Genomic DNA, 27,375 nt, shown 5'->3' on the forward strand with positions numbered 1-27,375 from the left:
CATATCGTGCATTTCATATATAGTAGTACGTAGCTAATTATTGGCTCAACGAGATAAGCTTTACAAGGAGGTTTAGCCATCAATTTTCATCTCTCTTTCTATATCTTACAAAAACACTCGGAAAGGCAATCGATCAATTAGTCAATTGCAAGTTGGAGAGAGAGGAGAAAGGAAGAAGACAACTGAATTCAAAGTTTTTTTTATTGGTTAAGACTCTTATTTTTCACAATTTTCTAAAGGAGCAGAATGGGAATTAAATTAGTACAAAAATGTAGGGAGGTCTATGTGCTAAATGAAGAGGTATATATATGAATAGAAGCACTCTTTACATTTACATTCTGGGAGGTCTGCTAGCTAAAAAAGAAACTAGTAATTACGAGGAAAACTGCGTTAAATTATTCGATCAATTGTTGTTACGGATTAATACAATTAGATTGAGTGTTACTTGGAGATAGTACTTCTGGATGTTGGAAGCACTTCAGTTAGCTTCTGTTCCAGCGCAAAAAGATCCAGAGTTCCCACATCATTGACCTGATATATATATAAAGAAAACTCTTGTTTTGAACTTTGAACCATAAAACAGACACAAAACCCTAAACTAAAACATGCATATATATAGCAACTGATCGAACACCCTATCTACCTCAGTGTCGATAGTGTGAAGGAGTCTTTCATTTACTTTGGAGGAGAGACAACTAACAATAGTAAGACCTTGTTCAAGCAGCATTTCCAAAACGCTCGAGATTGAAATGAGTGGTAAACCAACCTCTCTGAAGCCGCTACTGTAATAACCCTATTTTTCAAAACGATATTTGGTTTGATTTGAATTCAATAAAGTTTGTGAGATTCAATTAGAATGAATTTGATTGTTGGCGACTTTATGAAACGAAAACGGAAACGTTCTCGGAACGTTTGATTAGAAAAAAACGTTACATTTCCGAACGAATATATCGTCTTTTATTCCGTTGCTCGGTTGTGAAAACTTTCTTCACGAAAGTTGTAGAGCTCGTCGATACGAGTTCGTGAGTATGTGACGCGTTCCAATCGGACGTCGTACGTAAAATTTATTAACGACGGAAGTTAGTTTCCGATTTTAGAAGAGGGTATAAAAGGAAATTTTGTGAAGTAGGGTTTCCATTTTCACAAACCTACTTCCTTCATCCACCCCGCGCCTCCTTTCTCTCCCTCTCACCCGATTCTCCCTCTCCCCTCTCGGCTTCACCACCGATCTCCCATCTCAGGGAGACGTGGTCCTCACCGCCGGCCTAGGAGGCACCGCACCACCCCCCGCAGGCAACCCCAAGGAGGACACACCCTCTCACGCCGCGCCGGAGCTCCACCAACACCTCCAAGTTGCTGCGTTTCCTCCGCCGTGTCAAAGCCAAACTCCGGTGGTCTCCAAGCTTGATTGAGGTGAGGGTTAGCATGATTAGGTTGTTGTGATGCTTGATTGTCGATTTGTGGTTGTTTGGTTGCGATTTGGAAGAGATTGGAGGAGGAGGGTTTTGGAGGAGATGCCGCCGCCTTAGGCGGCGCGTGTGAACGCATGGTGGTGCCTAGGCACGGTGTGATGTCGTGGGAAGGAAAAGGGGAGGAAGGAGAAGAGAATGGGCTCGGCGGTGGCGTGATACGCGCCGTGATTGGTGTCGGCGCGTGAGCGCCACGCCCTAAACCCTAAACCATGCCGGAGGTGGCGCGTGCACCCCACGCGCCGCCACGTGCGGCGGCGTGAACAGTGTTTCCGAAAAGGGTAATTTTGTAATTTATTTTTACGTACGGTAAATGTAAAAATGTGATTTACGTACGGTAAATGTAAATTTTATTTACGTACGGTAATTGTAAATGTAAATTACTTTTAGTAAAGGTAAAAAGTAATTTTGGAAGGGTAATTCGGTAATTATTATTTACTGAGACGATACGTACATTTGAATAGTATTTATACATACAGAAATACGTAAACAGTATGTACTCGTACAGAGATACGTATTGGATGTGTAGTTATACATTAATGCATGAATAGTAAATACGTGAATAGTACTCAGTGAACAGTAAATTCGTACAACCGAAAAATGCTGAACAGTAACCGATTATTACTGTTACGACATTTAAAGGTTTACGAAACGTTTCTAAATTCTTTTCTTATCTTTTCAAGGTGATCGATAAATCAAGGAAATGAATTATCTTAGGAAATTGTGGAATTACGCTCGAGTCGATAAGGTGAGTAACATCTCATATATTTACAAATCAACCCTTGCGGTGAATTCAAGATTTTTGCAAGAGTTTTAAATATTGAAATACGACATGTATATGATATAGTGGAATATATATATTTGTATAAATGGTAAATAAGTACTTATATATATAGTTTGCTATATTATATACTGTTATGAATTCATTGGAATTGGTCATTTCGATGACGATAATTATATGACGAGTATGTGAATTAATTTGTACAATATGAGGTGTGATTATTGTACGTGATTTTAATATGTGTTTGTTGAACGTTTTGTCTTCGGACGTGTTTATGAATTATGATATGTATATGATATAGTGGATTATATATATATATATATATTGTATAAATGGTAAATAAGTACATATATATATAGTTTGCTATATAATGTACTGTTATGATTTGATCGTTATGATGTCATTTCAATGACAAGATTTTATAGAGCATGTGATTTTGATTTGTACAATATGATGTGAGATTATTGTACGTGAATTTAACATGGAGATTGTTAAATGTTGATTTATCTTCGGACCTGATTTTTGTACAATATGATGTGAGATTATTGTACGTGTTTGGCAAGTCGGAACCTAGCCTTTGGCCGGGCGAAAGTTACGATACAGTTAGAGCTCTAGTCTGTCTGCAGGAGTACTGCATGTGAGGTAACGGGTGGTTATCGACACATGAGTACTCAGATTGTTTTGGATATATTACATAAATGTTTTTGGGTAACCAGAAGGGTTGCCCGATTTCTCATGAGCACTTTCATTTCATATATTTTTTGGGACAACCAGATGGGCCGTCCATTGACTCATGAGGGCATTTATATTTGTTGATTTGTGATTTTTCGTATATATTGATATGCGAATTATATTTTCATTTTACTCATACGAGCTATAAGCTTACCGGGTTTGTGTTTATAATCCCGGTGCACCAATTCGATGGTGTAGGGGATAATTCCGCAGGTGTTGATTAGTGGAGATTGAGTTACGACTCCGGAGACTCGAAGTCGTTCGTATCCTACTTGTGGTGAGGTTTCTAGCGTGGATTAGTGTGTGAGGATTATTACATTTCCATCTTATGTAATGTTGAATTATAAATTTAGGTTGTAATAATTGGTTTTCTGAGTTGTATTAAGAACTCAGTAATGATCCGTTGTGCATTTTAAATGATTTTGATTTCATTGAAATTGTTTTGTGTTTAACGACTTTGAAATTTTGAGTTTTTATACTCATAATTTTAGGGTCGTTACAGCTACTAGCCAAAATTTGCACTCCAGTATAACTTGGCTGGACTGTAAAACAGCTAGGCAAATTCACCTTATCTGAATCAGAAGAGCTTCCCGCAGTACAGCAACGGTCAATAACAGGGCATATTTTAGGAATTCCAAATTTCTTCAATTCATCTCTCTTTGCATCTAATGTTTTTATCCTATCCTGGAGGTGTTTATGTAGTTCACAGCTTCGTTCATGTGATCAGATGTCGAACGCTTTCCCTGCTCGATAAATTTTCCACCATATTACAATCCCAAGTATGTAAATCAAAATCTGTCAAATCTGTAATGATATATATATATATATATATATATATAGTGAAGCTTCACTCTGAAATTTCAGAGTGAAGTTCCAATTTTGGCACACTTTTCGGTCAAATTTTTTCACCATAAGCAATTCAATATTTAGGTATGCTATTCAAGATCATCTCTACAAAATTTCACCTAATTCGGACATCGTTAAGGTATTGAAATTAGATTAAATCAATGAATGAATTAAAACTGTTCAACGTGAACCGTTCGTGTAAATCTCAATTTTAAAAGCTCAAACCATTGTAAAATTGGATGAAACTTTGTAGAGATGATATTGAATAACATACATAAATATTAAATCGCTTATGGTGAAAAAATTTGACCGAAAAGTGTGCCAAAATTGAAACTTCACTCTGGATAGGGACTATATATATATATATATATATATATATATATATATATAATCCTAAATACTTGGACCTAAACTTACAAAATTGAAGCAATTAGAGATGATCAGAGATCTAAATGAAATAAAATTAAGTTTGAGGGTTTTTGATTATCACCGTCTTTGCCTTTCATTCTCCCTATGAATCATCATTTCTTATTATTATCCTTTGAATTCTCAATGATTGTCTGATCCAAAGCTGCAACCACTAATTTCCGCCGCCGGCTATTCCTCATGCTGTTGCTGTTGCTAAGGGTAGTACTTTTGCAGCCATCCGGAGAAACATGTCCGAGAATCCTATCTTCTGATGAATTCTGGTGGTGAGGATTAGATGCTGAAATTTGGAAGACCAGGTTCTTGCCCTGGTTTAAAGGAAACATTGCAAAAACAAAATCAAAGAGGAAGCTAGCTAGCTGATTCAAACTTTAAAGAAGAGGAAGAAGATATGATATCGATTTTTCTCCAGCCTAGCTGGCTAATTAACCAACAAGCCGAAGATTCCTCCAAAAAAATTTCCAATTTTTTCCCATTACAAGATAGGTGAGCTAAGAGCTGACCTCACTTAAGGTCACTTTAAACTTGTTAATATACTCTTCTCACTGTTCCTAAGCTCAAAAGTTAACCCCCAGCATAAAAAGCATTCTCATTATCAGGTGGATCACAGACCTAAACTATATATTAATATATAGTTTCTGTTTCTGTCACTGTTATTACCTATGTGAACACTTCATCTCAATTATTAGGTATTAGGACTCCGTAATGACATTCTCTTTAATTTGGTAATGCGGATTTGCGGGTCATTTTAGTGGGTAAGTAAACACACATTTAAAAAATGTAAGTGGTTTAATTGAAGTTAAACAATATATAGCAATATTGTTCATGGACGGGAACAATAGTGTCCAGGAAGAATAGAAGATAAAGCAGCATAACCACCAACAGTATCAAGAAGATTCTAAAAAAAAAAAAAAACAGTATCGAGAAGAAGATTCGTAATGCTGGAAATTAGCAGATTAGCTAACTTCCTAATTCTTTTTTCTTGACAAAATCAGGCATCAAATCTATTATAATATTCAAAGCTAAGTGGCTAATAATTGCGAACAAACTATAATCATATCTTTAGGGCATAATATCAAGTTAGGAAGGTACTCTGGCCGTAAACAACATATTCATAGTTAATATTAATTTGCTCCTAATCATGACCATGGCCGGGTGCAACTGCACTTGAGAAAACCTTGGGGCTTTATCAGCTAGCTTGGGTTTGAAGGTTGGGTACTCATTAACTAGTAATTAAATGGTACGTAATTCTTACTAATGCTAATGCTTGATCCCTGCCTAGCTTTTCTGAAGGACGCACGGTGGTCTAGCCAAGGTAGTCCATTGGGCGAGTATATACTATCAAACCGCTCGTAGCTTTGTAAGTGTCACGTACGTTCCAAACCCCTAATGGAAACAAAATATTCAAACCCTTAAAGATAAGGGGTATATGACGCCCCACACGTTATAGGAAGCAGCTATTGTTAAGCAGCCCAATGCATGCCCCTTGTGGCCTTGTATATGGTCCCAGGCACAGCATGCTATTCCAGTCATCTTCACCAAACTAAGCATCAAATGAAGCTTTAATTTGATTATAAATATTTATGAGCAAATCTACATGTAAATCCCCTTATATTTATATTTTATTTAAGAATGTGTGTACGTTTGTGTAAATATATATTGAATTATAGAGTGGAAATAAGTAACATGACATGATCATATTTAAGACGTCTTCAACGTTAACCAAAAAATTACGGAATGCCAAAACCTACGTACAGAAAGGTGACCCTCAATGTCAGCATCAATATACATTTGATCCAGGCTTCGCTAGCAGCAGTCTTGTGAAACTTTAAGACTGAAGAATTCAAAGAAGTGTAAAACCATGGAGGCGCGTTAGAGAAAATTCTAGTGGGTGGGGTTGCATTCCAGTTCCAGCTTACAATAAAAGCTGTGTGACCAAAGGCAAGTTTTTAATAGATGAATACAGCTTGGCCATTGAAGAGACTTTTGGGGAATCTTGTTGCCTGAATATTAATTTGGTCTATTGAAGGTCTTAAACCCTAACTAACGAATCCTACAACTTTTCCCTTCCTTACCAGCAACCTTGACCCTGCTAGAAAACGTTTGAAGAGATCCGTGGACTTAATTTGAGTCGTAGATCGATCAGGCTCTCTATATTATACTATGTCTCTCCTGTATATCTAATGAAGGAAACTGGAATTATACATGGTCCTTCGTGCACTTCATTCCTTTGAACAAAACTACAGAATAGGCCGACAAGATCTGATCTCGTCAGATATAATATATGCTTCAGTTTAATGGATAATGATCAACCTTGTGCGAATTCCATTATTGAGGATAACCAAAAGAAGATGATGCATAGAGATATTGAAAGGAAAAGAAGACAAGAAATGTCCGCCCTCTATAAACACTCAGATCCTCACTGCCTCCTCAATCTATGAAAGTATATTTCTAAAGCTGTACGTATTGTACGTACTTCCTACTGAATTGATTGCTGTACTTTCGCCTGGGTTTGGAATAATTGTCAGATATCGGTTACGTTTAGGTTTACATCAACTAAATGCGATAATCATGATCGAAATTTCAGGGAAAACATTTATTGGCAGATCATATATATGAACGAGGCTGTGAATTATATTAAACTCCTTCAAACAAGGATCAGAGAACTTGGTGCCAGAGAGATGACCGAAGGATACAAAGGTCGCTGTTGCCGGATTTGGGTAGTACTGGTGCTCTTGGCCTCGATAGGCATCAAAGTGGATCTACTGGTAGCTCTTCCTCTCATTGTTAGCAGGATTTTTTTTTCAGAAAGCCGTGTTGCGGTCAACCCTTGCTTACGGTTGAGATTGTAATAATCAGCCGGCCGCAGGTTACTGGTGCCTCTCCAGATCAACAAGGTGTTGCCTTATCAAGATTCGTGCATATACTGCTTGAACAAGGACTTGATGTAATTAGTTGTGCTACCACCCTGGTTAACAAAAGGCTTGTCTGCACCATCCAATCCGAGGTATTTAGTTTGAATAATTATCTAAGTACTGGTTTTAGGTTTTGTACGAGTACGGTACGTACATACATACATATATATATATATATATGTATAAATTCTCACAAAAGTGATTTCATCATCGACCTGATTTTGAAGGTGGCAATATATACATATGTTTATATGGTTAAAGAAAGCCCGAGAGAAACTTCAAGTTGTAGGTTTTTCTCTACAAATATGTAGCAGAACACGCTTATAATTCGCTACTTCACTTGTTTAATATTAATTCTGTCTCGCATTCTCCACCCTGTGCGCTTTTCATGTTGATTGTTGTGTTTTGGAAAGGGGAGGCTAGGCATGTACGTGCACGCATCACATACAAGAGCAAGAGCACAGTTTAATAAATTCTCTCATTCTAGCTTAAGCTTCCGTAATGGAAGGTTTTACATCAATATATTGGGAGCTGTTTGTTAATTAATTTAGTACGTGCCTAATATTTGAAGCTCTTAAGAAATTGCGAAAACAAAAGATCCGTTACCTATAGTAATTTTCCCTTTTCTACAAATTAATTGAGCAGATAAGATGATAATTGAAGCCTCCCAAAAAGAAGGGCCGAAAGAATAACTTAATAAATACCATTTCACTATTCCGGAGAATACTCCATAGATGATGGGAGATTGCTGTTCTCTTAAAGTGCGAGTTCTATGTCGAGTTGTTAATTACCTCCTGAAGTGTCAGATCGAAAGGACTCAATCTCTTTGCTGTCGAACTCTCACAGCTCACAATGTCAAAGTGTTCGCTTAATTAGACAAGTTAATTAGACCAGCAGAGAGAGAGATAGAGAGACTAACTTCACTTTTAGCAACTTTTCATGATTAACGTACTATATGTTGGATTCTTAAAGCTTGGTGATGATGTTAGGTCGTCGAATTTGATAAAGTTAAAGGACTAAGTAACTTGCTTGTTCACATAGATGTATTTTAGGGTAACTTTGAAATTTAAAAAAAAAATTTAGTGAAAGGGAAAGTATGTACTAGATATGGCCTACAGCTAACTAATGTGATATCGATACATGAACATATGTCGATTTTGATACAAAAATCTGATGGCCATTGCTTATTAAGAACTTTCCAGAGCAGGTTTAGCTTAATCATATTAATTGGGTACCATTATGGAGAAGTATAAGTCATGCATATCGATCTTTTCCGTGATACTGTTACCATTGCGGCTCTCCTTCCTCTGATTAATCTATGTCTTATAATAATCTGTATCAGCTTTTAACAACACATGTTACTTCCAAATAAGATAAACATGGTCGTCCAAAAACGGATTTATATTTACTTAATTTGATATGTTTAAGTCCTAATTATTGTCTTTGGTTAATAGCAAAGTTAGCTATGCCTGTCCTGGCATGGTTTTTTTGCCTTCCGGAAGCTATCGGTTCTGCATACATAATTTCACGGCTTTTAGACTACGAACAAGTTCGTACAGAGATGGATGTTTATCGGTAAATATCTAATTAAGATCCATTAATTGAGAACTCATAGCTGTTAAGAATCAGGTGGTTTATAAACTCACTTACAAACTGTCATAACCCGGAATTTCGAATGATAAAAATTCGAATTTGAAGCCATGAAAACTCTAAAACAATATCAAATATATTAAAATCATCTTATAATAACAGTGTATCGAAACTGAGTCCACATCACGACTCAGTCGACTTGAATAATACATAACCAGTTTATACCTCAGTATTATAACCAATGAAAATGTAAAATTCACTCAATCCTCACCGCAAATAGAAGAAAAAAATCTTCAGAGTAAACCCTCTGAATCTGCTAATCCACACATGCAGAACTATCCCCTACACCATCGAATTAATGCATCTGGATTGTAAATACGAATCCGGTAAGCTTTTCAGCCCGTATGAATAAACCAATAGTATAACATACATCGCATACAAAGAAAATATGACAGATAATATTTAAAGACAAACGTACTCATGTGACACGGAGCAGCTCATCTGTTACCCAATATCATTTAAAAATATGTGTAATCATGAGACACTGGGCAACCGATCTGTTACCCAAAATCATTTAAAAACATAGATACTCATGAGACCCAGGTACTCATCTGTTACCCCTCATGCAGTACACCGACAGACATTGGGCAAGCCATTTGTTACCTAATATCACTCAAAACCATGGGTACTCATGAGACCCAGACAACCTATATGTTACCCCTCATGTAGTACACCGGCAGACAAACTAGAGTTCTAACGGAATCGTAACCGACACTCGGCCAAGGCTTGGTTCCGATTACTGCCAACAACGTTCGAAGACCAGAAAACGTTTTAACAAGACTCAATATTAAAACCACGTACAATATAACAATCCACACATGTTATTGTACTGCAACCAAGCGACTATTGCACAACAATATAAATATAGTCACTACAATATAATCTCATTTGGAAATAAAAACCGTAACATTATATAATATAACAACTCATATATATGTATCGTATTTACCATTTTGTACACATACACAATCCATTATATTATATAGATGTCACAGTTCACTCTTTTTAAGAAATCGTAAATATGAGTCACCGCCAATGGTAGACTTTTCATAATAAGATTTACTCACATTCACCATAGTTCATAATCACTAAAACCTTTTGAAATCATTTATTAAAATAGCGTTTCACTTACCCATGAAACGTAGATGATCAAGTTCATGTAATTTAAACCAAAAATATTTTTAGAAAAAATTTATAAGCTAGTGATGCAAAGACTATGTTAACAATTAAAACTAAATTCAATAATTATAACAATACTTCGATCATGATGATCATTGTGAGGTTTACTCACCTTATTTCATGCGTGCAACTTTCAGGACACCAAGAGCGATTCCCTCACTCGTTTCGTTGGTCACCTAATAGCATGATAAAGTGCTTAGAGAACGATATGCAAAATCTCAGGTGAGGATTCATTACAGCTGAACACTGTTCACAAATCACTGTTCATGCGCCGCCTCTGTTCCGGTGACCACCGATGATCACCAAAATTTACCACCACAATTTAAACAACTTTCTAGTTGACACCAAAGTCTAAATCGAAGCCTAAACAGTCCAATCGACGAACAACATAAAATCGACACTATTCACAGACACTAGAAAAAGAAATCGTCGATTCTCCTTGTGTGTTTCTAAATAGATAAAACTGTTTTAAAGGGTTGATATACATCCTACAATCTTCAAACACAAGAAGAATCACCTTGATTGGTTGCCGGAGGAGGGAGTTCTCCTCACTTCTTCAAACGGAACAGCCGTATTATTTCTTCATTTCTGGGCTTCAAACAGCTCGAATCTCTTCTAAACACTAACCCAGATCAGTATGGGGCGAAATGATGGTTCCAACGCCACTGGTCTCGATCAATTCCGTCGCCGGACGATGGAGAAAGATTCAGCAACAAAGAGGGAAAAATCGCTTGAACAGTGCCCGAGCTCGGGTGAACAGTAACCGAGCTAATTTTGAGAAAAAAACTTATTTTCTGATTTTTAATCTCCTCTCTTTTCTTTTATACTCATCTCAAAATTGGAAACCAAACTTTCGTTGCTAAAAACCTTCACATACCACATCCGATTAAAGCGTACCACGCGTCTACGAACTCGTGTTGACGAACTCTACAACTTTCATGAATGAAGTATTATGAGATTCCTAACGGATAAAAAGTCAACTTTTGACCCATCACGGTAACGTTTCTGAGTATAAATCGCTCGAACACTTTCGTTTTCTCCCTCGTACTATATAATCGGATCACCACTAATTTAAATATCTCCGAACAATAATTAGAAAATAATTATAAATTTCTGAGATATTACAAAAACGTTAACCCGAAACCCTAAATCTTCCTTAAGTCCCTTGACACATTATGCAATGAAACCATAGCAACGAACCATTAGCGTAATCAATTCCACCAATTAATAGTTACATGTAAACACATCAACACGAAAAATAGATACGATTACTAGCTAACATAACTGACAACGTTAAGATTATGAGTTGACATACGTGTATAAAGATGCACGGGGCATGTTATAAGATTTTAACGAAAAGAATAGTTTTAAAACATCAAATTAAGTCTCACAAAGGGAAAATAGTCCCCGAACTCTGAAGACATAACCAGGGGCGGAACCACTTGGCGGGCTGGTAGGGCTATAGCCCAACCGAAAATTGTGCAGTTGGCTAAAGGCCAAGTTTAATTATTATTTGTTAGAGCTGGTTGTGGGTTCGATTCCCACCTTCCTCATTTTGTTTTTCTCGTTTTTCATCCCTAATTTTTTCTTCTCCTTCCCAATTCTTTCATTTTTCAATTTTCTTCTCTATTTTTTCTTTGCATTTCTGTCTACTATTTTTTATCAGTAAATCTATATTTATTTCTATTCTCTCCTCTTTTTGTTATTCTCTTTTTTCATCCCAATTCTTTCATTTGTCAATTTTGTTTCTCTATTCTTTTACTTTACAGTTTTGTCTACTATTTTCTATTAATAAATCTATATTTATTTCTATTATCTCATCAATTTTCTCACTATTTTTCTTTAGTTACAACATATTCTTTACAAATTCTTTAAATATTTAATTTTCTATAAAAAAAACTATGCTTTAAACCAGCCCTACCGATTCTCCATTCCTAGTTCCGCCCCTAGACATAACTATATATACACAATATAATTTGACATGCAATACGGGATTTGTAATAACCCGAATTTTTAGAAACTAAATGTCGAGTATTTTTTGAAGTGTTAAACTTGTGAAATTAATTCAAGACGACAATTGGAGGTTTGCGACATTTCAAAACAAAAACGGAAACGTTCTCGGATCGTTTAATTAGAAAACGTAACGTTACCGCAACGTATAGATCGACTTTTATTCCGTCGCTCGGTTGCAAAAACTTCCTTCACGAAAGTCGTAGAGCTCATCGATACGAATTCGTGGACACGTCATGCGTTTGAATCGGACGTCGGATGCAAAAGTTATTAACGTCGGAAGTTCGTTTCCGATTTTGGAAATAGTATAAAAGGAAGGAAAGGAGATTAAAAACCAGATTTTTCTAAAAATCAGCTCGGGTTACTGTTCACCCGAGCTCGGGTACTGTTCACCCGACCAAAAAAAACTTCTCCGGCCGATTTCTCCACCATCCGACGTCGCCTCGTGTCGTGCCACCTATCAAACTGATGGGCTCGACGAGCTCCATCTTTTGGGCTATGCCTTGCACTCCGGCGACAACCACACACGGTGTAGAAACCGCCGGAAGTTACTGCTGTGGCGGCGCCGCCTCCTCCGGCCACCATGGCTCGAGATTCTTGGGGGGTTTTGCTTGTCTCAGTCCCAGCAACATTCCCACAAAAGGAATCGAGCCAAATTGAAGTGTAAGTACCCGAATCAAAATTTCAATTTCTATGGTTTGTGAATAGTGCCGAATATATGTTCTTCGGTGTTTGGACTGTTTATGCTCGGATTTAGAACTTTGTGTCAACTAGGAAGTTGTTGGAAATGTTGTTTAGGTTGTGGTGATGAAATTTGGTGATGATTGGTGGCGGTCGGTGAACAGTAACGCCGCATGAATAGGGACTGTGAATAGTACCGGTGAATAGTACCATCGCATGAATAGTGGTCTGTAACAGTAACTGTGAATAGTAAACTGTAACAGTAATTTGAACAGTGACATGGTAAACAGTAACTGTGAACAGTGTTTTGGTAAAACAGCAACTGTGAACAGTGTTTTGGTAAAACAGTAACTGTGAACAGTGGTTTAGTAAAAACAGTGATTAGTAAACATGAACAGTGTTCCGTGAACAATGTTTTATGAATAACATTTAGCTGTGCTGAACTCGTCACCTGATATTTTAAGTATCATTTTCTAAGCATTTATCGTGCTATTAGGTGACTGACGAAACGAGTGAGGAAATTACTTTCAGGGTCGTGGAAGTTGCACGCAGGAAAGAAGGTGAGTAAAATCTCACTTATTTACGAATCTACCCTTGCGGTGATTCCAAGATTTTTGCAAGAGTTTTTAATATTGAATTACGACACGTATACAATATAGTGGATTACGTATATATCGTATAAATGGTAATAAGTACATATATATATAGTTTGTTATATTATATACTGTTATGAATTCGTTGGAATTGGTCATTTCGAATGACGAGAATTAAATGTTGAGCATGTGATGTGATTTTTGTACAATATGAGGTGTGATTATTGTACGTGGTTTTAACATGAGTTTGTTAAAATGTTTTGTCTTCGGACGAGTTTTGTCTTCGGACGAGTTTTTGTCTTCGGACGTGTTTATGAAATATGACATGTATACGATATAATGGATTATATATATATTGTATAAATGGTAAATATGTACATATATATATAGTTTGCTATATAATATACTGTTATGATTTTATCGTGATTTATGTCATTTCGATGACGAGATTTAAATATCGAGCATGTGATTTTGATTTGTACAATATGATGTGAGATTATTGTACGTGATTTTAACATTGAGTTTGTTAAAATGTTGATTTGTCTTCGGACATGATTTTTGGTACAATATGATGTGAGATTATTGTACGTGATTTTAACATTGAGATTGTTAAAATGTTGATTTGTCTTCGGACATGATTTTTGGTACAATATGATGTGAGATTATTGTACGTGATTTTTAACATTGAGATTGTTAAAATGTTGATTTGTCTTCGGACGTGATTGGTACAATATGATGTGAGATTATTGTACGTGTTTGGCAAGTCGGAACCTAGCCTTTGGCCGGGCGAAAGTTACGATACAGTTAGAGCTCTAGTCTGTCTGCCTTAGTACTGCATGTGAGGTAACGGGTGGTTATCTGCTCATGGGTACTCAGATTGTTTTGGATGTTGGGTAGCGGGTGGCTATCCAATATCGGCGGTGTATTACGAGAGGGGTAACAGATGTGTACCAGCGTTCTTGGTACCCGTATTATAAATGCATTTGGGTAACCAGAAGGGTTACTTAATTTCTCATGAGCGCTTCTTTTTCTTTGGGACAACCAGATGGGCCGTCCACTGACTCATGAGTGCATTTATATTTGTTTGATTTGTGGATTTTCGTATATATTGATATGCGAGTTATATATTTTCATTTTACTCATACGAGCTGTAAAGCTTACCGGGTTTGTGTTTACAATCCCGGTGCACCAATTCGATGGTGTAGTGGATAACTCCGCAAGTGTGGATTAGCGGGAATTGACGGACCGCTCAGAGGACTTGAAGTTATTTATATCCAGCATGCGTGAGGATTTGGTGTGACTATCTTGTGAGGATTATACATTTCCAATTGATATAATGTTGAATTATATGTTTGGTTTGTAATAATTGGTTTTCTGAGTTGTATTGAGAACTCAGTGATGATCCGCTGTGCATTTTAAATGATTTCAATTTGATTGAAATTGTTTAGTGTTTAACGACTTTGGAATTTTGAGTTTTTAAGCTCGAAATTTTGAGGTCGTTACAGGATTGTTTTAGGTGTAGCTATCCCAAATATACATTCACCAAATGTGAAACAGTGAAACTAACCAAGACGACTTTCCGACAGATTATGCTCCGCCGAGCGAGAAAGTAACCAGGGCAGTAATTGGTTTAGTACTCAAGTGAAAGAAATTCGTGCTCACTACTTCTGTTCTTCCCAGTTCTGACCATTACCTTACCTTTATATTATATGCCTTCCAGAGCACCCTCCTCTTTAGTTCACTAATTATTTGAGTTCCTCGATCTCTTAAGATCTCAAGTTCTCAACAAACATATCTAAGTCCTTGAGCTTGCTTTTACCCTAATACATATATCCAGTCTGTGTTCAATGTTCCCTTTCCCTCATGATCATCAAAACAAAGATTTGGAATTCCAAACATCTTCGACTCCCCACCAAGAAGATTTTATGCAGCAGAATCTGATCATGATGGGGGGTAGCCATGAGGTTTTGCCATCTGATTTGCAGGGATGTGGTCTGTCCAATATTAATATCAGTGAAGCAAATATTAATAATGTGGCTACTGATCCTCACCAAAGGAAGATCATGCGTAGGGACAACGAGCGCCAAAGAAGACAAGTTATGGGGATTCATACTGCATCACTCCGATCCCTCCTCCCTCTTGAGTTAATCAAGGTAATTGTTAAGCTAATTAGTAACTGGTTTGTACAGATTGGGATCCATTTCTTTTGGGCCGGGGATAATTGAGTATAAATTTATCTAAGTTTTAACTTTTAAATAGTAAATCAATCACAATGATTCTCGGTAGAGTTTTAACATGTACAGGGAAAACGCTCAATCTCCGAGCAAATCAATGAAGCAGTGAATTATATAAAGCAGCTGAGAGAGAAGATACAGAGACTGAATACCAAGAGGGAAGAGCTAAGAAGGGTGTTTAAACAATACAGTAGTTCTGCACATGACTTCAATCCTGAAATTGAAGGAAATTCGGGTACCAAGAGTACTTCCGATATCATGGTTGGCCCAACATGTTGGGGTGGAGTAGAAATTGTGGTAAGTACTAGTAATAAAAATTGCAGTGAGCTAGAAGGGTTTGCTCTTTCAGGAGTACTGAAAGCATTGCTCGCGGAGGGGCTTAGCGTTGTAAAGTGTGTTTCCACCACAGTCAATCAGAGGTTGTTTCACACAATTCAGTGTGAGGTATAGCTACTGGTTCCTCTTACAATTTTATTACAACATCAATCTTTCTACTATAAAACCATGGATCCAAAAAATTAATTTCATAGTATTTGTTATCAATCAAATTCGCAGGTCGACGATTTGTCATGTCAGAATTTAACTGAGCTGCAACTGAAACTGAAGTTTATCTGCGATTCCGGCTAGTCAGCATATGGCATTTTATATGGGAGATAGGTATGCACTTCACTACGTTAATTGATCATCTTTGATCAGAACGAAGCCTATTATAAGTTGTTTGTTGTGTTTGCTTGGTGTTCAACCTATCATATACTATATATGTCTCGCTCTTTTGTGTTGCTTTATTTTGACTTGAGTTTTGTGAAACCTAATTACTGTACAATGTTTATGAACTTGGATAACTAAGAGTTGTTTAGAAACTATAAGTCTTCTTAATTGTACGTCAACTAAACTTTCTACTTCGTAATTTCTGTATATGCCCTAACTATGGTAGATTGACTGGCATAGAAGTGATTGATATCATTAACAACTACATAATAGATTCATCAACTGTTATACACATCAGCTAATTATTTTCTAGAATTATTTTTATCTTGAAATTATGACATACGGGTAATTTCAAAATAAACCTAGTTATTGCCTTCTTTTCTCACTTTTACGTGTTTTTTTTAAATAGAAAAGCAAGTCACGTAGTAAATATGACTCCAATCCTATTATTGATATTCATATTACTTTGAGGTAGCGAGAGGGGAAAACCTCCTTCACCCCGAGCCACACTATCAACACTACAACGATCTTGAAATAAACTATCTTGCAAAAAAATAGGAACATCGGCAAGCCTCAAGTCCACTTCCCTACCTAACCTAGCAAAATGTGCTAAACGATGAGCCACACTATTTGCTTCACGAAACACATGTCAGACATCAATGTGAACAAAAGAGGACACAAAGTCCCTGCAATCTTCAACAATCCGACACACGTCCACCAACTCAGCTGATTGAGTAGTAAGAGCACTGACCAGGAGGGCACAATCACTTTCAAGCTGCAGATTCTTCCAACCATGTTGAAGCGCAGCCTGGAGACCCAAATGGCAAGCAATTGCTTCCGCTAGCTAGATTCGTCAGTAATCACTTTTACGTTGTTTATAATACTAAATGTTTTTTTTTCCTATTTTACATTCTACTATATAATTATATATAGCAGTAGAAATGAATATGTTAGTTTCTAATATTTGATTTTTTTGTAAGGGTACTTATATATCCGAAGGAAGTAAATCCTAAGCTGTAGATTTTTATTTTGGATATACCGAATCCTAGCCTGTAGTTGGACAGAGTTGTTGACAACAACTTTAAAACTAACAAAAAAATTATAATCAATATATCTTAATATTTGATATACATTTATTTGGCCTTGTATTATATTAATATTCTACCTACCTTAGAACCAAAGTTTTGTGGAAACATATATTTTCTGATAGTGCACTATAATTTTCCAGCTCTGTTCAATGATTGTAGAGTGTCACAACGTTATCCAAGCAAGCCGTGGTAATTTCGTGGTAAACATCAGTAATTTAGTGAAGAAGGTTAGAATGGTTAGTCCATGCATGTACAGACTCTGCCTTTATGACAAAAGATCATAAAAACAACTGAACAACCACTGTGAACATAAAAGTAAATCAGCTTATAACGAAAAAAAACCCTAATTCTCTCTCTATTGCTGCTCCTTGCGGCTACCATCTCATGGTCGTCTTATGGTCACAACCCAAATTCAGGACATCTTCATCCCCCCTTGTTCTTCACTTGCCCTATTGTGCGGTGATTTGTGGAAGGATAGTTGGGATGATTACATCCTGATTTGGTTCAAGAGGAGTAACGACCGCAATCCCATGGTTCCTCTATGGCGGCGAAGCTACAAGGTTTACCAAGCCGACTATGGTGCAACTACAATCACAACGGAGGTAAGTGAAGCTTCTAGGTCGGGGGTCATGGTTTGCTCACTTCCGTCAGCGATGGTGGTATTGATGTAGGGCTGTAAGTAGGCTCGAACCGCTCGTGTTTGGCTCATGTTCGGCACGCTTTTAGCATGTTCGGCTCGAGCTTGTAAAATTAAATGAGCCGAGTTTGAGTTCAATATTAAACTCGACCTTGAAAATGAGCCGAGATTGAATAATAAGTATTCGGTGTCACGACCCCAAAATTTCGAGCATAAAAACTCGAATTTCGAAGTCGTGAAACACCAAAACAATCTCAATGAATTGAAATCATTTTAAATGCCACATCGGATCATTACTGAGTTCACAATACAACTCAGACAAACTAATTATTACAAACCAAATTTAGATTTTCCAGCTGAGCTGACTCAACACTTGGTTCTGTAACAACTGCACTTGAGCTCATCCTATTCAAATAAACACATCATATTTATCATGCACTAGCACAGTAGCACGGTATCACCAAACCGGCAACCCAAAGTCTCAAACTAATCCTATGACATTCCAAAGAATCCAAACAAACAATCCTAAGTTTCTAAACTAATCCTATGAGTCTATGACCTTCCAAAAAATCCAAATAAACAATAGTACAGTACAACCAGCAAAGAGGTAGAAATCTCAAACCTGCAATCGGCTAATCGCTGATGGAGGAAGAGGGAATCGATGGCGCGATGGAGGCGCAACAGAGGGAGCAAGACGGAGGAAGGGGCGCGACGAAGGAAAGTTGCGGCTTCTTTCTGCTTTGAAAATGCTTTGATTTGTGTCGTATTCTGCTTTGAAGCAAAACATAAGGAAAGTTGCAAAGTGGAACTGAGGGTTGCGGCTTAGGGCTTAGGTTTTATTTTTTCATTTCTTTTAATTCAAAACGATAAAGTAGTGTGTCAGATACATTAGGTGGCATGTCGGTTAATGTGTCGGGCCGTGTCGAAAAAGTCAACATTTTGAACACGCCACGTGGTGCGTTGAACACCATGTCAGGCTGTGTCGACGTGTCGGGCTGTGTCGGACACTCCAACATTTCAGCCCTTGAAGTGTTGGTGCTACATAGTTGATAAACTAAACAATGTGGTGCAGGAATAATGTAATACTTTTTTTTCTTCGAAAAGTGAACGAAAATATTTATTATATATTGATAAATTAATAAGTTATTAATTAAATAATAAATTAATAGATTATTAATTTATCGATATATTAATATATAGTTAAAATAATAAATTTTGTGAGTCCCGAGCTTATTAATTTATAGAGGTTTTACTGTAAAATCAAAACACCAAAATAAGATATAATTATAAGATTTAGGGGCATCAATATAACCTAGATTTTTTTAAGAAAGAAAGCATGTATTATAGCTTATTAGACAACCTCAGTCCACGGTGGTTTACGATACCTTGAGATATAGCATACTCTCAATTACTACCTTTTAAATTAAAATTACAATTTTATTGAACTAAATCTACAACATTGAGAAACAAAATTACAACATGTGTTTTTATATTTACAAACAACTAAACAAATTTACCACATCAACAACTATTTGTTCATGATTTTGTAAAATGTTATAGGTGAAGTAACTACAACTAATTAATAGAACTAGAGTTACCCAAAAATCATCTATTTACCACAATGACAACAAATTTGTTGTGATATCGGTAAATGGGGGTATCACATACATGATACATGGAGGTACCTAAGAAAATTCCTCTCAATGGGGTCGTCCATAATACCTTGAGGTATAACATATCCTTAATTACTACTTTTTGAACCAAAATTACAATTTTATTGAACTAAATCTACAACATTGAGAATAAAATTACAACATGTGTTTTTTATATTTACAAATAACTAAACAAATTTACCACATTGACAACTGTTTGTTCTTGATCTTGTAAAAAGTTATAGATGAAGTAACTACAACTAATAGAACTAGAATTACCTAAAATCACCAAATTTACCACAATGATAACAAATTTGTTGTGATATTGGTAAATTGAGTATCACATACATGGAAGTACTTCAGAAAATTCCCCTTAAAAATTTGCCAGGCGCAATTCCTTGACACCATCTCTCCCTATTAGTTTGAGTAAAGCCATTGAGAAAGAATCTGATTGTTCACGACTTCACGTACGGTCCTGAGAGAAGCTGAGGTACACTAGTTTAAGGATCATTGATATTTTGACAATAACTTCGTTGAATAGGATGTTTGATTTCAATATATTATGTATAATGATTTATGATTTCAGCTAAAGTTGATACAGAGCTGACTGTGACCTATTCTTTGCTGGTTTTAGTTTTGACCAAACTTCGTTTCTGAAATGCAAATATGATAGTTCTCCTCTTGTTAAATTGCACTGCACCGTAACATTTGAAAAGTCGGATTGATGGGTATAGAGCCACGTTCATTGACTCTATACTTTGAAGAATAAAAATAAAGATACATACACTTACGTATACATCATCCAAATTAATTTAGTGAAGCTAATTGAATATATTCACTAAATTAATATATATATATATATATAGGCTGGTTAGAGAGCAGACGTCCGTAGTGCACTAAAATTGAGGATGTCGCATGTTTCAATGACCGGCGACGTGCAACAACGGCGCGGATGGTGCTAATTGTGCCATATGTTTGTGCCGACCGGAGCTCCAGTGTCGACCTACGGCAGCCGGAATATGTAAATTTCTGAAAATTTCAAGTTTCTGGGAAATTTGCAGATTCCGACCGGTGCTAGAACTCCAGCCGACACAGACAGATGCGCCGGAAGGGAGGAGCACAGCCGACACCATCTGTGTCGCCGGTCACTAAAACTGGCGAATCCGCACAATGTGGATGTCCATTTCTTGTCTAAGTTACGGATGTTTGATGATGGCCGTTAAATCATGCTAAATGAACTTCAAAGGCTGTGATTAAAACACCCCAAAATGGGGCTCATTCGACCTGGGTTCTTCCGCATAATTATTCTGAGTTTTTTTCTCTCTCCTTTCCTTAAGTAATTTTTGCCTCTTTCTCTTTCCCTCTAGATGTTTCTGGGTGTGTCTCTTGTTGGGAGAGAGTTGGGTTGCCAAAATTAAATTGTGGATAAGAGAAAAGGCCTGTATAATTAACAAATTGTGTATGTAAGGGAAAAGGAGATGAGAGATGAGAGAAGCCGGAGGAGAGGAGGAGGAGAATTAAGGTGGGTTGATGTGCTTGGGTCTCCATGCGCTATTGATTGACGAATTTTCAGTGCTGGGTTCTTGATATTTTGTTTCTGATTGAAACCAACCACTTTCTGGTTCTTGAAGATTTATGCTTTCTAGTTTGTGAAACTCTAAAATTGGGCTAATTCAATATTCAAGAACATTAATCTTGATCTGGGTATTTGGATTGATGTTGGTTGAGAATGTTCTTGTTTTTGGGTTTTCTTTCTCCTCCGAACCTCACCTTGACGAAGCCCCATTTGGGTGTTTTAATCACAGCCTTTGAAGTTCATTTAGCATGATCTAACGGCCAGCATCAAACATCCATTACTTAGACAAGAAATGTATATATATATATATATATACATTTCCTATCCAGAGTGAAACTTCATTCTGAAATTTCAGAGTGAAGTTCCAATTTTGACACACTTTTCGGTCAAATTTTTTCAGCATAATCGATTCAATATTTAGGTATGCTATTCAAGATCATCTACATAAAATTTCATCTAATTCGGACATCGTTAAGGTATTGAAATTAGATTAAATCAATGAATGAATTAAAACTGTTCAACGTGAACCGTTCGTGTAAATCTCAATTTTGAAAGCTCAAATCATTGTCAAATTGGATGAAATTTTGTATAGATGATCTTGAATAGCATACCTAAATATTGAATCGCTTATGCTGAAAAAATTTGACCGAAAAGTGTGCCAAAATTGGAACTTCACTCTGAAATTTCAGAGTGAAGCTTCACTCTGGATAAGGAATGTATATATATATATATATATATATACATACACACAAAGGTTTTCAGGTGCGGAGATCCGTACCAGGTACGGATTTTCATTTTTTATCAATTTTTCGATCGAGATTTCACATCTCTACCGTCCAATCCTTAGGTAATAATATACACCTCTGTAAAATTTCATCCAATTTGATAATTGTTAAGGTATCTAACTAAGTTAAACCAATGAACGGATTAAATCTGCCGCATTTGAACCGTTCATGAGTGACTTAACGATTACCAATTGGCTGAAACTTTGCAGAGGTGATTTATACGTTATTACTTAAGGACTGGACGGTTGAGATGTGAAAACTCGATCGGAAAGTTGTCAAATAATGAAAATCCGTACCTTAAACTAAGGTACGGACCTCCACACCTGAAAACCCCCGTATATATATAAGGTCCTTTTACCAAATAATGATTTTTTTTTTGTCTTTTAATGGAATAACTCATTAACCACATTTTCGACTACATTTTCACATCTCTACTGTTTAATTTTTATGGTCTAATATGTAAATCACCTTTATAAAATTTCAGCCAAAATGGTGAATGTCAATGTATCAAACTTGAAGAAAGCAATGGATGCAACAAATTTATCAAACCTAAACTGTTCATGCTTATAAGGTTAATTTTACGGTTTTGATTGCCTTAAACACCTCCAATTTTGCTGAAATTTTACATAAGTGATCTACACATTAGACCCTAAAAGTTGAACGGTAGAGATGTTGAACGGTAGAGATATTGAAATGTAATCAATAAATTGGTCAAGTGACCTATCTTTAAAAAAGAAATCCCTCACTAGAATGGCTATATATAAGGCTTCTTAGCTAAGGAGATCCGCACAAATGGTTTTAGTGCTTATTTCTATTTTTGCATCACTTTTCGATCGAATTTCCTCATCTCCACCATTTAGTATCTAGATAATATTATGTAGATCATCTCTGTAAAATTTCAACCAATTTGGTGATCGTTAAGCCCCTCAAAATTGTGTTTTTATATCAAAAACATGAACGGTTCATATTTGACTAAATTCAGTCCGTCCATTTGTTTTTCAATCTTGAATGCTTTAACGATCACCAAATTGGCTGAAATTATATATAAATTATCTACATAATATTATCTACATACTAGGTGGTGAGGATGAGGAAATTCGATCGAAAAGTGGAGCAAAAATAGAAATTCGCACTAAAACCATTGGTGCGGACCTCTTTAACTAAGAAAATATATATATATATATATATATATATATATATATCAATTGGTCATAAAAATTCAAATTATATTCCTACCCTAAAGTTACAAGCTCTACGCAACCTACAAATAAATTTCTAAGTAGTTTAATATATAGAAAATTTTAAAATATGACATTTCCAATGGAAAAATTTATAGGGTGGGCGAATGCAAGCTAACAAGTACAAGAATACATCAAGGTGAAGGCTGTTTATATACAGCCTAATTAAGTTTTTATTGTTTTATTATTTTCATTTCTTTAGGGGTTGTTGGTTTATAATATAAACCATTGAAGTTGAACATTTTCCTTGACTTCTAAGGCTGCCTTTTGTCTTCACCATAAGACTCCTCCCCTTCTGCTTCAAAGTTTCCGAAATATTTTAGCTTTCTTCCTCGCTTTGATCAAACCTTTAGTTTTCATCTCATCGCCAACTCACACAGAGTCACAGTCACAATAATCCATTAATATACCTCTTATATACATCAGTTATGGTTTCTGATTTATTTTCGAGTAAAATGTCCTGGAACTGCTTCTGTTGCATCTCTCAGGACGAGGATCAGCCAGAGGCCCCCAGGTACAGACATATATGGTTAGACCTATCTACTAGATCAAATAGTATGAGCTTATTTGTGTATTGACTCAATTTTTAGGGCTTCCATTTACCAGGGTAACCAAGAATAGAGATTACCCTTGGGATATATACCCTCTCAAGGAGCTTCTTCATGCAACAAACAACTTCTACCATGAATACAAGATTGGTGAGGGAGGTTTTGGAAGTGTTTATTGGGGCCGAACAAGCAAAGGTGTCGAGGTAATTGTTTTCATCACTCTCCTAGTCTCCTTTAAAATCTTATGATATAAGTTGTACATGTGGTTCTTTCTTTATTATATATTCTGGTGATGATCTGCATATACAGATTGCAGTGAAACGACTAAAGACCATGACCGCAAAGGCAGAGATGGAGTTTGCAGTGGAAGTTGAGATACTAGGGAGGGTGAGACATAAAAATTTGTTAGGGCTGCGTGGATTCTACGCCGGAGGTGATGAGAGACTAATAGTGTATGATTTCATGCCTAATCATAACCTGATCACCCATTTACATGGCCAGCTTGCAAATGACTGTCTTCTTGATTGGCCAAGAAGATTGGGCATCATGATTGGAGCAGCTGAAGGCTTATCGTAAGCTCTAAACTGTTATCTTCAATTTGCACCAAAAATTTTAATTAATGGTTTATAAAATAAAAGGTAAACCCTCGATTAGGTCATCGATCTTTTTGTACTTCTTTAGTACCAGAATCAGTTTATTAGCTTTTTTGAAATTGCAAAGGCCGTCCTTCATAAATGAATAACAAACTACATCTTTTTTTTGAAAGGGAAAACAAACTACATCTTTGTTTAAATGAATACCTTAATTGGCCTAGCAGCTCTCTAATTCTGTAGTTCATTATCATATTGAGATCGAGGCAACATTTCTTATAAAAAAAAAAAAGAGATCAAGGCAACATTAGTTTGGTCCCCTTCTTTTTATTGAATATATGTGCACCAAAAATGAGTTTACTTACCAGTTACCACAAACTAAGTATGGTGTCATCATCCAAACGTACCAACAAAAAAATAACAATTAAGCAACCCATATATTTTCTGTTAGAAGATTACATGCCTAATTAAGTTCTAAATCATTCTATATGAGAAAATCGTCGCAATATATATGCAGCGTAATCGACGGACTCGATAAACGAACATGTCTTTAAGAATTTATATACTCTCCGGCCTGTCCTCCCTAATTGGGGTTCAATGGAGTGCGATGTTAAGCTATGATCGATGGAGGTTGTTGTATTCTCTCTTTCTTTCTTTTTATGAATGGGATAATGCATGACCACAGTTTCATTTATTTTTGACAATGAATATCACCATTGATCGATCTAATGGTATTGATATATTATCTTTCATGAATTAATTGTTAAGGTATCTGCACCATGAGGCCAATCCTCATATAATACACAGAGACATAAAGGCAAGCAACGTGCTTTTAGACATGGATTTTCAAGCAAAAGTTGCTGATTTTGGATTTGCGAAGCTGATTCCAGAGGGTGTGAGCCATCTGACTACTAGAGTGAAAGGAACTCTTGGATATTTAGCTCCTGAATATGCTATGTGGGGAAAAGTTTCAGAGAGTTGTGATGTTTATAGCTTTGGTATCTTGCTCTTAGAAATAATAAGTGGAAGAAAGCCGATAGAGAAACTCCCTGGCGGAGTCAAACGTGACATTGTGCAATGGGCAACCCCTTATGTCGAAAAGGGTGCGTATACTCACATCGCAGATCCAAGGTTGAAGGGCAAGTTCGAACGCGAACAAATGAAGTTCACTATCATGATTGCGATGAAATGTACCGATAACAACCCTGAGAATCGACCTACCATGACAGAAGTAGTGAATTGGCTTAAGGAGGGGATGGGAACAAGGAAGAAGAAGATAACAAATGTAGGAGGCATGGAGGATGATGAAAATGAAGAAAATGACGGAATTGATACTGATTTTGAAGGGTATGAGATGGAGATTTCTGACATCAAAAAGGATATTACAAATGCTAAATCACAAAGGAGATGATGATCAATCCAAATCTAAATCTTTTATTTTGGGAGACTGATCAAACGTAGGTTCATCTTTGGCCTTAGTATTTTGTTTTGAGAATTGAAATCTTGTATTTTCCATGCTGACCTTATAATTAGTTATCTGTGGGTCATTATCGGCCATGTCCCCTTGTATGTACTAGCTTGAAAAATTAGTAAACACGACTTGGTCTTCCTCTTATAGGTTTAATTATTATTATTGTATTACTAGTCTTCATTCTCTATTCGAAATATATTAAATTGTCTGACGTACCAAGTATTCTACCTTCATGAGCTACATGTTATTCCACATTTGTCTCAACCGTTTGTTTTGTTTTTTTTATCTGCCCATAATCGTTCAACTTAATTTGAAAGTCATAATGATATTTGATTCCAAAAACAAAATTCGTTCTTAACTTTTTTTTTTGTAATGGAACAATCTTGTCGTTAAACTTACTTCTCTTACTTTATATTTTGATTAACAGCCGCTAATTAAAATTCAAGGAAAGAACATGCAAGGACTTACATAAACTATTTTTAAAAGTAATAAAACAATTCTAACTAAGTTCTGAGTATAAAAGATTGTTGCTAGTAAGGAAACTTGTCCCTAAATACCATATGGATTTTAAAAGTTGAAGATTCTTGTGAGAATGTGAGTCTTGAAGAAACATAAAACGATGATAATTCCCAAAACTTACGCGCGGTAAGCACTAATCAAGGTTCTGTGTTTGAAAATTAACTCCTGAATGACGAACCTTTTGGGGCCAAATATATATTTGTAAGTGTCTGCTATACATTTCATCGACAATGATTTGACCTACCCCAACAGGTAAAGGACAACTGAATACCCTATCATATAATTTACTCTTTTCAAATGTAAAATTGAAAGCAAGAAAGCAACAGCAAAATATTTATTGTTTACATCCAGAGTTATTAATAATAATAAGACAAAACTATATCTTTTCTTTGGATATGGAAAGGGCCATCAGCAAGTTTGTCACAAAAATAAGAATTGATATTGGCATCCATTTTCTTACAAATCACGGCTTCTTCCAAACCGATCCATCAATCGATATAATTGATGTCGAAGAATAGAGATCTCATATCTGAAAAATAATAAATAAAATACAATTTATAAGTGGGTGAATAATAACTAATTATATCGAGGTCTTTTGAGATTTAAAACTCAACACCATAAAATGTGGTTGGCTTAATGTGATGGTTGTGTTTGATTATGAGTGATTTGATTCGATTTGGTGGAGAATCGAAGGTGGAGGGAAGACCGCCGCCTTAGGCGGCGCGTGAGGGGAGGTGAGATGGGCTAGAGGCGGCCTTGGGACGTGGAAGGGGAGGAGAGGAAGAAAGGAGAGGTTTTGGGCGGCGGTGGGCAAGCCACACGCTGCCACTATGGAGGAGGCGCGTGAGCGCCACGCGCTGTCGCCGAAGGTGGCGGTTGAACAATGATTTTTCAAACAGTAAATTTTTATTTAAAAAAAATGATTTTTGTACGGTGAATGTAAAAAATAATTTACGTACAGTAATGATAAAAGTATTTTTCTGAAAAGTAAATCAGTGATTTGTATTTACTAGAACTGTATTTACGATGGAATAGTACATGAGTGTA

At 36.3% G+C, this 27,375-nt stretch overlaps 3 protein-coding genes and 1 pseudogene across 3 annotated transcripts; 3 read left to right on the forward strand and 1 right to left on the reverse strand.

Moving 5' to 3' along the window:
- Positions 1 to 433: 433 nt before the first annotated feature.
- Positions 434 to 4,679, reverse strand: LOC126804146 (transcription factor bHLH36-like; annotated as a pseudogene).
- Positions 4,680 to 6,551: 1,872 nt separating this feature from the next.
- LOC126803824 (transcription factor bHLH36-like) lies at positions 6,552 to 8,189 on the forward strand. The gene is given in 7 exon segments (XM_050531553.1): positions 6,552 to 6,657; positions 6,660 to 6,697; positions 6,842 to 6,865; positions 6,867 to 6,927; positions 6,930 to 7,002; positions 7,063 to 7,261; positions 8,142 to 8,189. Coding segments are annotated over 7 exon segments (549 nt in total).
- A 6,890-nt stretch (positions 8,190 to 15,079) lies between these two features.
- Positions 15,080 to 16,362, forward strand: LOC126804148 (transcription factor bHLH36-like). Its single transcript, XM_050531925.1, has 3 exons — positions 15,080 to 15,435; positions 15,586 to 15,960; positions 16,072 to 16,362. Exons 1-3 carry the CDS (start codon positions 15,130 to 15,132, stop codon positions 16,141 to 16,143), a joined length of 753 nt encoding a protein of 250 aa, XP_050387882.1. The 5' UTR covers positions 15,080 to 15,129; the 3' UTR covers positions 16,144 to 16,362.
- A 7,153-nt stretch (positions 16,363 to 23,515) lies between these two features.
- Positions 23,516 to 26,031, forward strand: LOC126804137 (PTI1-like tyrosine-protein kinase At3g15890). Its single transcript, XM_050531913.1, has 4 exons — positions 23,516 to 23,714; positions 23,807 to 23,951; positions 24,058 to 24,320; positions 25,107 to 26,031. The coding sequence occupies exons 1-4, from the start codon at positions 23,629 to 23,631 to the stop codon at positions 25,747 to 25,749; spliced, it is 1,137 nt and encodes a 378-aa protein (XP_050387870.1). The 5' UTR covers positions 23,516 to 23,628; the 3' UTR covers positions 25,750 to 26,031.
- The last annotated feature ends 1,344 nt before the right edge of the window (positions 26,032 to 27,375 follow it).

Source organism: Argentina anserina, chromosome 7 (genome assembly GCF_933775445.1).
Source record: "Argentina anserina chromosome 7, drPotAnse1.1, whole genome shotgun sequence".
NCBI lineage: Eukaryota > Viridiplantae > Streptophyta > Magnoliopsida > Rosales > Rosaceae > Argentina > Argentina anserina.